Here is a 12,308-nt window from a genome sequence, read left to right on the forward strand (position 1 = left end):
TAATCCTTTAAAACATTTTTTCTGGTTATCATTAACCCAGAGATTTCCCAGATTGCTTAGAAGTCTCTCTTAATTGGGGAAGTTTATTCATCTGGTGCTTTGTGTTTAATGGAATGGTGTACTGAAAATAATGGCTGGGGTTTGAACCTCAGTTCTATAGTTTACTAGCTGTTTAAACTTCGGCAAGTAATTTAACATTTTTGTGCTCTATTTTCTTAATTTATCCTCATTTATAAAATGAGGATGATGACCATCTCTCAGGATCATTGAGAAGTATACTTGAAATGTGGGGTGCCCAGCACAGTGCCTGGTGTCCTCTCCCATATTCTCTCCACATTCTTTAATATCAGCACTGCCCTAACCATCCCCAGGGGATTTCCTGTCTAAGGGAAAATGAAAAGTGGCTTCTCTTCCCAAAAAGGTTGGGGACCTTCAGATGGAATCAACCCTGGAGGCTATTTACATAACATTTATTTTTTGCATTAACGCCAAAGAAACCTTTTGACTGGGAGCTTAGTACAAATAACTCAACAGGAATGTATATACTGTTAGGGGGAAACAGACTTATACTAACAGTACTAAATGTTCACTGAATGAGTGTTTAGTTTATTGCAGTCTGTGGGGCCACAGATTCATGCCACTGAAAATGACTAAAGTGCAATGAAAATAATGCAATTTTGTTCTTAAAGTTCATTCATTTATGTATTGATTTATTTTTTTATCTAGACAATGTATTTTAGAATTTCTCAGCTACAGCTCATTTTTATGCTTAAAATAAAAGGATAATAGAGGCTGGGGAGAAGGAGGAGTACGGAGCAACTGCTAATGGGTATCAGGTTTCTTTTAGAGGTGATGAAAATATTCTGGAATTATATAGTGGTGATAGTTGCACAACTTTGTGAAAACACAAAACCCCACAGATTCATGCATTTTAACTGGGTAAATTTTTGGTATGTAAATTACATCTCAATTAAAAAATAAATAAAAGGTGAATAATTTCAATTATGTGACCAATATAAAATAGGACCAATATAAATCAGGAGTGTTAATATTGAAATATATACAATAAAATAGTTTTAAGGAGTTCTGTAAACTTCTAGATATCTGAACATTAACTATTTTCTTTTGGGATGTGTTGCATATTATTTACAACAAAAATTCTGCTTTCAGTTATAGATCTACAAACCCACACTGAAAACCATGAAAGTATATATCTGTAGGATAAACTAAAAACTGAAGCAGCCTCAGAATTCCCAATTATACTCTTCCTGTTTTTCATTTCCTTGGAGTAAGGACCCCAGAATCTTCCTAGAATTGCACCCCCAAAACTGCCTGCCATCTTGCTCTATCTGCTAATTCTAAACCATTTTATACCTCAAAGGCAAAATATATTCAAAGCATACAACTTTGTGTTGTTTTTCTATCCTTCTAGGGGCCTGAGGGGCAAATGAGTCCCCCAAACAAAGCCACGTAACCATTTGTTCTTACAATTTTCTCTGAACTGATGGCCTGTTTTGGAGAGATATCTGCCCCATTCTCTTTCTCTTTTTTGTAGGCACAAAGAGTGAGGCATTGCTTCCCCTATCCCATTCTCCAACTTTGAGAGTTTGTCTAATTAACCAAAATAGAGCTTGGATATCAAGTTCCTGGAACAGGGGCTTGACTATAGTTCATTAGTAATAGTAATATCTAAAATAATGTAGCAACGGAATTGGGTTGCTACCAGAAATTAGGATTCAGAGAGGCAAAAATGGTGAAGGGAATGGTTTGAGGGATTCATCAATCTGGTTTCTAGAATGAGAATCTCTGCTTTAAGAATTTCCCAGTTACCAGCTTTTCTGGTCTGACTACATAGTCACCAAGCGAGATTTTCTCTTTTTATTGGTGACGGGAAGGAGATAGAAAGGGTGCTTACATAAGGAACACAAACTTTATGGTCATTAAAAAGTACAAATCAAGTAGAGAAAAAGAGACAGATTAAGTAGTCAAAAAAAAGAGAGAGTTTATTAACACGTGCATTGTGGTTACACATCAGAGAGCTCTGTGATGAGCAGCTTAATGAGGCGGTCAGGCTTGGGTTTACATAGATTCTTAACAAAAGAACAATCCATTTTTAGAGAACTTACAAGATAAAAGAAAACTGGCTTAGGCTTCTACAGTGGCAAACTATGGGAAGGGAAGCATATGTGGGAAATTAATAGATGATAAAGATTATTTAGTAAGGTTTGTTATGTGGATTTCTTTTGGTACCTGTCTCTGGGCTAGTAAGAGTCTAGGGTTCTCCTGTTCATTAAGAGTTCTGTTCTTCCTGGTAAGGAAAGGGAGATGTGTTTACAAATTTTTGTTCTGCTTTTAGGCAAATGCGGGGGACGGGGTGGAGAGTTTTTTCTTGTTTTTCCTCAATTGTGTCTAGCTCAAAATAATCCTTATGCCAAAGGGGCATATTTTAGGGTGGCATATTCTGATACCATACATAATCAATTTAGTCAGATAAGTAGGGAAAAAGTCAGATCAGTTAGATGATATTTTAAATGTGAACCAAAAATATAGACAATTTTCAACTTTGAATTTTTGCCCACAGTTGGGTTACATAGCACTGAGAGCTATTTGGGAAAACTAAGGTGCCTTCTGTGAGATCCTGGTCCAAACATGATGCTCAGGCTTCCAGATGCCCTTGGGGCCAAAGGGAATTGGAATTCTTCCCTCTCTTTATGTTCTTGGGACCAGATTCAGCTGGAAGCAACTGGTTTCAGAAATGTACTGAGTCAGACATCTGCATCTACTCATTTCACTACATGCATTCAACCTTGTTAACTGACTTAATAGTCTTCTCCGTCCCTCACTGTGTGAAATCTAGGCAGCCGATTTGATGTACTCATATTGGCCACTTTACTAAAGTTTTAGGCTGATTTCTACAAAATGGTCAATCTAATTGTTAGGTGTGAATAGAGGACCTTTTTTTCTCACTTGTTTTCAACCTGGTGTTCCTGTTTTCATTATATTGGAAACTAAAGAAAGGCATGAAAAGAATCTGCAAAGATATATCAATAATGGAGAGTCATCTTAATTACCCTCCATTCAGGGACCCCCAAGTTTGGAAAACTCCAGGAGCAATTAAAATAAGGGTTCCCTATGGGTAAATGAATTGGAGAATGTTTGTTATTAAATATTTGGGTATTTGTGTGTGTGTGTGTGTGTGTGTGTGTGTGTGTTTGTGTGTGCTAAAGTTGGGGGAAGTGTGGAAATGCTAACAATTTGGACAGGGACTCAGAGGGATGGCTGAAGTGGGGGGAAAAGGTAAAATGATTGTGAAAAACTTAAACTAAAAAGGAAGGCCCATACATATTTAGGCATTCCATAATCTGCACTTCTAATCCTCACCTTTATAACCACTTCATGTACATTTAGACTTTTGCATTTAATAATTCCTTTTCTCCTTCGAAGCCTCATCTGTGTGTGTGAATGGGGGTGAGAGGGACGAATAAGGTTTCCAAAGAGGTGAAATTCCTCTCAAGAATGTTTTTTTTTAAATAACCTGGTCCTTTCAATTTTATTCTTAATCTCACAATAAATAATCGGTATTCACTAGAAAAACTTAATTTAGTGTGATTTACTATTGTTTAATCCTGCTAGCCAAACTGCACTTGCCCTGAAGAGCTGCATAATTTATTCAAATGACCTGGGGCTTTTAAAGCCAATCTTCCAGCAGAAAAATTATCCCCTGCCCCCAGGAGAGGATTTTTTGTATTGTACTGCTTCCTGTGACTGACATTTATTTGACTCTCAAGTGTATTTACATTGTTGGCTTAATTTAGAGTTCTTTGCAGAATCAATAATATACTGTATTTCTCACTTCAAGTGGTGTCAATATTATTGTTATTCTTCTTTTTTGCTTTTTTTCTTTAATTCCCTGCAGTTACAAAATTTTTTGTTGATTCGTGAAAATTTTTACTCCTAAAATTATGAAGAAACAGAGTAAATGCCCTTTTTAATCTTCTGGGAAATGTGTGCCTCTTTAAACTTTATTTACGTCACAACTTACTATAATGAAGGACAAAAGCTCTAGACAAGGTCCCCTGTTCCTTAGGGGTGTTCAAGGCTAGGTCTCCCACAGGCGAGCCTGCAGTTCATTCTCACAAGTTTATAGCTCACCTCCTGACTGTTTCCTTGCAAGGGGCATGAGAGGGGGCTAGAAATAGAGCAGGGTGGGAATGTGACCCATGCTGACCACTCAGGAGGCTCTGGCCTGGAAAATTCCATTGTATGTGGCAAAAACAAACATTTGAAAAGGAGGGAGAAACCAGGCTTAAACAAAGAGTGAAACCAGTTCCCATTTCAGCTCTCCTGCCCATAGCCATATGTTCCTATTCCTTTGTTTCCTAAGCATCAGTTTTCCATCATTTGGACAGAGCCTCCACCTGAATCTGTCCAGGGCATACGAAAAAATATTTTGAGATTTAATGAGATGGTGTGTATGCATATTAGGAGAATTTTCTCAGTACTCAAACTCAGTCTAGCAAAAGAAACACTAAAATGGTGTGCTGCAAACCTTTGAGTTTACTGTATTTCTCAGGCAACAGTGACCACTTTTCACCTGTCCCATCTGCCTGTGTGCTACAGGACTGATTTCAAGGTTAGTGGAGAAACAAATGTCAAAAGCTTGTGTTTTGTCTCATATCATTTGTAATTTTGTCTTCTGTCACCTACCCTGTCTTCTTCATTGCTTTCCTTCTGCTAAATGTGTTTCTTAAATTCCCAGATGTTTCCCCAGAGCCTCCCAGCCCTGCAAGTGTGCACAGGTTCATTTTGCTACCAGAAAAATATGATCCATAGAAATAACTAGACTCCTTATATCCATTTAAGTGTCTTGGGTGCTCTGGTTTTCTGTACTCACTGTAGTAAACTGTCTAGTCACTCATTTTGTCTACCTGCTGTCTCCATTTTGGTAATAAAATTAAGAAAAATATCTCTCATAAAACAATCCTCCAAATTCTTTTCCCCTACCTGAGTGCTTTTGTAACAGTTTATGAATGGTTAGCTGTGACTTTCTGTAATGTTGCAGGCTTTCCATTTTCCAGGACAATAGGTGACTTTAAAGGACCAGCTAGCGCTCCCTCCTGTAGTATGGGGGTTAAGAACATGGCCTCTGACATTAGACTGCCTCGATTTAAATTCAAATGTCCTCGTTTAATAGCTATGTGACCACATAAAAGTTAAACTCTGTGAGCCCTAGTTTCCTGATTTGTAAGACAGAGTTAATATTAATAGTTTATAATAGCACCTACCATGTACTTGGCAGGGTTTTAAGTACTTTAAATATATTAGCTCATTTAATTTTCATACCTCCATGATATAGGTAATTAACATCATCTCTATTTCTCAGATGAGAAAGCTGAGACACAAAGAAGGAAAGTAATTTGGCCAAGGCTGTAGAAGTAGTAGTGATATAGCTGAGCTTGTGAAGCCAGGCAGTTGGATTCCAGAAGCCATTTACATATCAGTGTGCTATATTGTCTCTCCATTAAATTACCGAGTGTAAGCATCTAGCACAGGGTTTGACACATAACATTTATTGTCAAGCAGTATTATCACTACCATCACTTTTCCTTTCTTCCTTTTGTCATTCTTGCTTCTATTGGACTGATTGTGTAAGGTTGATTACCCTCACCCCCAAAAGAAATAAAAACAATGCAATCTAGGCCACAGTAGTTGCCTCCTCCTTGTTCATCTTGTGTGCTTTTATTTAAACCACAAATATGACAAAGACCTATGAAAGGGAACACTAAATGTTAACACCTCTTTTCTAAGACATGAAAATTATGCCCCTCCTAGCACCACCCCTCCAGCAACAAGCCAACAGAAATTGCTTAAAGCAAGGGAGAAATTTTAGAAGTTGTAGACTTCGAGTCAAGTTGCTACTGTGTTTAATAAGCAGAGGTAAAAAATTTCAAAAAATAATAAAGGTTGCAAAAGACATTGGTAGACAAAGACTCTGCTACTAGAATAAATTCCATAGTCTCCACTCCTTAATGCATTTTAGAATGCCAGTATCAGGGATAAAGAGAAAATTCTGCAAATAATTATATTCTTCTTTCTAAGTAAGCCACTGACTTCAAAATTCTCTAACACATTTGTGGAAACTTCATTTTTTTGTGTGTGAGATTTATTTGAATGAGCTGTTATGATTGGAGACAGTGAGAATTTCAGATTAATGTTTTGCAGCCAAAAAAAAAAAAGCCCCTCTGGAAAGCTGGCAAGTGTTCATAAGTCAGCCCTAGAATTATGTAGGTTGAAGGCTCCCAGTGGACAGACCGAACATATAAGAAGGAAACCAGAGATCTTGTGCTATTACGTCCCCGAGTCTAAGGGAACGAATAAGCACAGAATTAAAAGCATTCTTCAGCTTGAATTTTTAAGGTAGGTCTGCACAATTTATATATACTGTATTTGAAAAGTAGAACATACATTAAATGGAAATATTTTTTATGGATCAACTTTATGTTTCCCCTGTATTTTAACACTGTATTTGCAAAACTCCTAAATTATTTAACTGCTGTTTCTCTTACAGGGGTGCACTTAGGAACTTGCCAAGCTGATTTACGATAACTAAGTTTTAAACTCCAACAACCAGTAAGTCTTCAAGTGAGTTTATTTTAGATTCTTTCATGTTAATAGGTCAAGATTATAAGAGAATGAGCATTGGATAAAAATGATAACTTTGCTGTTTATTAGGAGATTCTTTGGTGATTACATTTTTCATAGAGTAGTTTATTTATATGTATTTCCAAACAATGTAAACCAACAGTCTTTCACTTACTGTGTTTATCTTTATCTAGTCTTCTTTTGTTTTAAAATAATGTTGCTACCAAAAAAACCCCTACCACAAAAACTGAAACAGTTGAGAGGCTTGTAGCAATGTTACTACTTAGTTGTGTTAAACTGAAAAGACATAAAAGGAAAAATGATAATTGCACATGATTAATTTCGATGTTCAATTCTTATTTCATTGAGCAATCAAAACTATTTCTACTTGACCCTAAATCATATTTGGCCATTTTTTTTCTTTTCCCACTTGATAAAGAGAATGGATTACAAAAATAGATTAAATTTAAATATCTATATCTAAAACTCATACTCTCTATTAAAATGTAAATAGGGGATTTTTAGAAGTATGCATATATTTCAAAACTTCCTCTTATTTATATTATTATTGTGAAAACAATGGATAACTAGAACTAAATGAATTATTTCTTAATTGGTAAAAACCAAGCATAATCCCTCATCTCAATATGTTCTTTTTGCATATTCTCTTTCAATCTTTTGTGCACTTACTTATTTTTTTCCATAGCTTATGTTACTTATATTTTCCATAGCTGTAATGATTTGTGTATAATTAGTTACTTGAATAAGGCATTTTTCTATGCAATAGCAGGCAGAAGTGTGGTTTCTAGAAAGTATACAGGCTATGATATGTGTTCAAGTGTTTTTGAAATATTAACTTTTCTTACTTCTTGGATCCTTCTTGTCTGTTTCATGCGTTTCCTAGCTTGGCTAACCTTTTGGAATATTAATTTTCTTTAAGCCTTTTGAAAATATGATATAGAAGATGGGCAAAATGTAGTTTCTCAGAATTTTCAGTCCCTAATGCTATAATGTCTTAACTTCTTAGTACTATTGAGAAAATGCTTTTTTTTCAGGAAGCAAAACACATTCTTATTTTATGTCATGGTTCTGCCTCCTAATGTTTTCTATTATCACCCACCAGTTTTGCTTTCAACAAACTTTCAAAATGCTCATGACTCAATGATGTCCTAAATTTGGTATGTATACTGAGAGTTTCTTTTTATTTTCACAGAAGGCAGTAAAATCAGGAGCTGCTGACATTTCAATATGAAAGGCAACTTCACCTTTGCCACCATCAACAAAAACGTCACCAGCAGTCCTTTCATCGAATCTGTGAACATCTCTGGCAATGAGTCTACCTATAACTGCTCGCATAAGCCGTCAGATAAGCATTTAGATGCGATTCCTGTTCTCTACTACATTATTTTTGCAATTGGATTTCTTGTCAATACAATTGTGGTTGTACTGTTTTGTTGTCAAAAGGGCCCTAAAAAGGTTTCCAGCATTTACATTTTCAACCTGGCTGTGGCTGACTTACTGCTTTTGGCTACTCTTCCTCTCTGGGCAACCTATTATTCTTACAGATATGACTGGCTCTTTGGACCTGTGATGTGCAAAGTTTTTGGTTCTTTCCTGACCCTGAACATGTTTGCAAGCATTTTTTTTATAACCTGCATGAGTGTTGATAGGTACCAATCTGTCATCTATCCCTTTCTGTCCCAAAGAAGAAATCCCTGGCAAGCGTCATACACAGTTCCCCTGGTTTGGTGTCTGGCCTGTCTGTCCTCATTGCCAACATTTTATTTTCGAGATGTTAGATCCGTTGATTATTTAGGGGTGAATGCTTGCATTATGGCTTTCCCACCAGAGAAATATGCCCAATGGTCAGCTGGGATTGCCTTAATGAAAAATATCCTTGGTTTCATTATCCCTTTGATATTCATAGCAACATGCTATTTCGGAATCAGAAAACACTTGCTGAAGACCAATAGCTATGGGAAGAACAGAATAACTCGTGACCAAGTCCTGAAGATGGCAGCTGCTGTTGTTCTGGCGTTCATTATTTGTTGGCTTCCCTTCCATGTTTTGACCTTCCTGGATGCTCTGGCCTGGATGGGTGTCATTAATAGCTGTGAAGTTATAGCTGTCATTGACCTGGCACTTCCTTTTGCCATCCTCCTGGGATTTGCTAACAGCTGCGTTAATCCCTTTTTGTATTGCTTTGTTGGAAACCGGTTCCAACAGAAGCTCCGTGATGTGTTTAGGGTTCCAATTACTTGGCTACAAGGCAAGAGAGAGAGTGTGTCATGCCGTAAAAGCAGTTCTGTTAGAGAAATGGAGACCTTTGTGTCTTCAACATGAATATGGAATTCATGTTATCAACATGGCTACTTGGTTTGAGGTCCCCTTGGAATTATCTTTTTAATGGCTTTAGTAAAATAAGTTTTTCCTTTGATGTAATCTTTTCTCACTGTTGTAGAACCAGAAACCAAAGGTAACTATGAGTTTACCTCCAGTGACTGTCAGAAATTGCCCCTCTTTTTTTTCTGGTCTATCAATACAAGACTGTTATTGGGCAGACACCAGTGACATTGAAATAATTGGGGATTTATCTCAAATTATAATTAATAACAAATTGTGAATGATAATTTGGGGGTTCAGATTTCTCCTTGACAAAAACTGAATTTTTAAATTGCTTTTTATATCCATTTTCATGAGGTTTTTCTCCTCAACCAACTTCAGTCTTTTAATTCTTTGCATTATTTACAAGACATGATGCTAAGAGGCACTATACTTGTAAATGAAGTATACTACAACAGACTGGTACCACATTATTCAGGCTCCAGGCATATGCTTTCTACTTTAAAAAATATTATAAATATACAGAGAGCTGTAACTGAACAACAATAAAATAATTTTAAAAAATAAAAAATAAAACAAAAACAACAAAAATATTATAAATAATAATTCTTTTACATTTTACTTGAGCATAGATTTATATTTCATATAGCTACATATTGAGTAGGGCTAGGAATATACATTAGATCACACATACTTCTTTCTATGTTTTATCTTATTTTTTCAGTTATGGAAAGTAAAATATATATTAACAGATTTATAATTAATAAATATTTGAGTGCTCACTAAACTCTGATTAAACACTTTTTAAAACTTTTAATCAAAAAAACCCAAAACCCCAAAAAACCCAAAAAACAAAAAAACTTTTCATCATTTTAGCTATTGTTTTAAGGTTTCTATATTTTCTGATAATTTCTTGAAAACAATAACTAAACACTGTAGCGTTTTAAAATGTAAAAGGTCACTTTTTACATCCTTGACCTTTTAGATGTGGCGCTTTGATATATAGGAAGTTGACTTTATTATTGGTGTTTTCATTCTGATTTGCTTCCCAAAATATCTGTGTAGCTTCTTTAAATCTTTAACTTATAGTACATAAACTTTTAACTAGCACAGGAAAAGGTAATGCCAGAATATAATTTTGAGATCCAGGGAGGACCAAGAGATCCAGCAAATGAAAAATTTTGTGTCATGCAAAAGCCCTACCTGTCAAGGCAGTGCAATGTGGCTTTAAAAACAAAGACCACAAGGTAGTTTTACCTATACCTATGAATGGTTTACTCCAGAATTTATGGGAGTCTTTGGAACTCTTGTAAACCAATCGTTGCTTCATAGATGTCCTTCTTAACATTGTTAGAACTCCTAAATGAGAGAAGTTCCTGAAACTGACTGAGTTACTTAGAATTAACTTAGAATACGAATCCTGTTTTCAGAAGTTAGAGATTTTATTCTGTACCAGCTCATCTATATATACATATTACATTAAGTTTTCTAGGACCTTCCCAGACCAATGTTGACCTCTGAGGTAGAAATGAAGTTTCAGAGGCCTAGTGTCTCTGTCAGGTTCCAGGGTTACTGGTCAAAGAATCCTCATGCTTCACTTTCTGGGAAAATCTTAATTTCATGTAATCTACTATTATTAATAAAAATAGCTAAATGTATAATCAACTATGACTTCATATTTTCAATAATCTTGTAACACATTACATATAAATAAAATCTTTAATTGGAAGATTATGTGTTTAGTTTTTTATTTTAATGACCACTGAGTATAAATTCTTACCTTTTCTTGTATCTGTATCCTTCTTATAATTATAACTAAGATGTATAATCACCAATACATCTTAGTTTCAGCCCCTGTCATTCCTTACCTGGCTTTTTGCCATACTCTTTTAGTTTGCTTCTCTTCAGTTTTCAGTTTTTCATTATAAGAGGGAAGCCCCAATTTCTTATCATGCTATGTAAGACTACAGGAGATCTGCTCCTTCCCAGCCTCTCTGTTTTGTTCCCTCTTCTATCTCTCTTTTGCACTCTATGTTCAAGCATCACAAGAGAACTTAAGTGCTTTTTAAAAGCCTGATGCTCTTTCATGCTCCTCTGCTTTTGTTCACACAACTCTGTCTTCCTGAACACCCCTCTAATCACTCCTACCCCCATGGTTTCTCATTCAACTGATGAACACCTATCCAGCTTTCAATATTTTTTAAAAAAGATTTGTTTATTTTTAGGGAGGGAAGGGAGGGAAAAAGAGAGAGAGAGAGAGAGAGAGATCCAGCTTTCAATATTTAACTCATATAAATTCCTCTACAACAATAATGATTATTATACTAATTATAATACATACCTCCTCCCCTGGAACTAAGAAAAAATGTCAGTTGAGAAGATGGTACATGAACATCTGAACTGTAACTCCAAGAGTGTACAAAGATATCAATGTTTTCTTTTCTCTTTGAACATGTAAATTTTAGGTAAGTTTCTCAGATAGCAAATGAAACTATATTCTTATTTGGCCACATTTCTAGGTATTACCTAATCCCCCTGCTTTTCCATGATCCTACTTTTATTCACTTTACCTACACAATGCTCAAGAACCACATAATAACAATAATAGCTACTATTAGGTGGACATATGTGGTATAATATTGTAAGCATTTTACATGCATTATCCCTTTTTATTCCTACAATGAATCAATTATTTGCATTTTACAAATAAGGAAGCTGAGGAACAAATGAGTCCCTATTAATCTTTAAATTTGACTCTGACAGATAATCTGGGTATTTACTATTTAAAATATGAATCCTAGGCTACCAAGCAGATATTTCAGAGGCAGTCTTGCGTAGTTCTCCAACCTTCCTGTCAAATCTCACTCCTCGCACATCTCTGACCACAAAAGTACAAGAGCTTCATGTAGGTGGTATATTTGCGCCTATGGGGAAAAAGAGAGGAGACAGATAAAGGTTTCTCCATGCCTCTCCATTGCCCTTTTCTTGTGCTCAGTGTTGTACAGAACTACTCCTTACTGCTTCTTGTACCCCATACACAAAGCAAGACAGAAATTTCAAACATTTCTTTTGAGGAACAAAATGTTGACATGAACTTTAGCTCTGTGAAATGAGATTATGTAAGGTTACCAGAGAAATTAATCTCCTGCAGTTTTTAGAAGAAATATGTATTTTTACTATAGAAAGAGAAGTATTAATTATTTCTACATTTTATATCCCTAAATTAGATTTACTAAATACATGTTTTAACACCCCCCCCTTTTTTCCGATCTTCTGAGGTCTGTGTTAAAATAAGGAGACAATCTCAAGGAAAGCATGTTCTA

General features: G+C 35.6%; 1 protein-coding gene across 2 annotated transcripts; it reads left to right on the top strand.

The window, feature by feature from the left end:
• The first annotated feature begins 4,570 nt into the window (after positions 1 to 4,570).
• On the top strand, positions 4,571 to 9,725 carry AGTR2 (angiotensin II receptor type 2). Of its 2 annotated transcripts, none has more exons than XM_036016629.1 (3): positions 4,571 to 4,633; positions 6,569 to 6,642; positions 7,856 to 9,725. In XM_036016629.1, the coding sequence occupies exon 3, from the start codon at positions 7,891 to 7,893 to the stop codon at positions 8,983 to 8,985; it is 1,095 nt and encodes a 364-aa protein (XP_035872522.1). In that variant the 5' UTR covers positions 4,571 to 4,633; positions 6,569 to 6,642; positions 7,856 to 7,890; the 3' UTR covers positions 8,986 to 9,725. The 2 variants fall into 2 exon arrangements, with proteins under 2 accessions (XP_035872522.1, XP_028378778.1); XM_028522977.2 differs by lacking the exon at positions 4,571 to 4,633 and adding an exon at positions 6,342 to 6,417.
• The last annotated feature ends 2,583 nt before the right edge of the window (positions 9,726 to 12,308 follow it).

Source organism: Phyllostomus discolor, chromosome X (genome assembly GCF_004126475.2).
Source record: "Phyllostomus discolor isolate MPI-MPIP mPhyDis1 chromosome X, mPhyDis1.pri.v3, whole genome shotgun sequence".
NCBI classification, from domain to species: Eukaryota; Metazoa; Chordata; class Mammalia; order Chiroptera; family Phyllostomidae; genus Phyllostomus; species Phyllostomus discolor.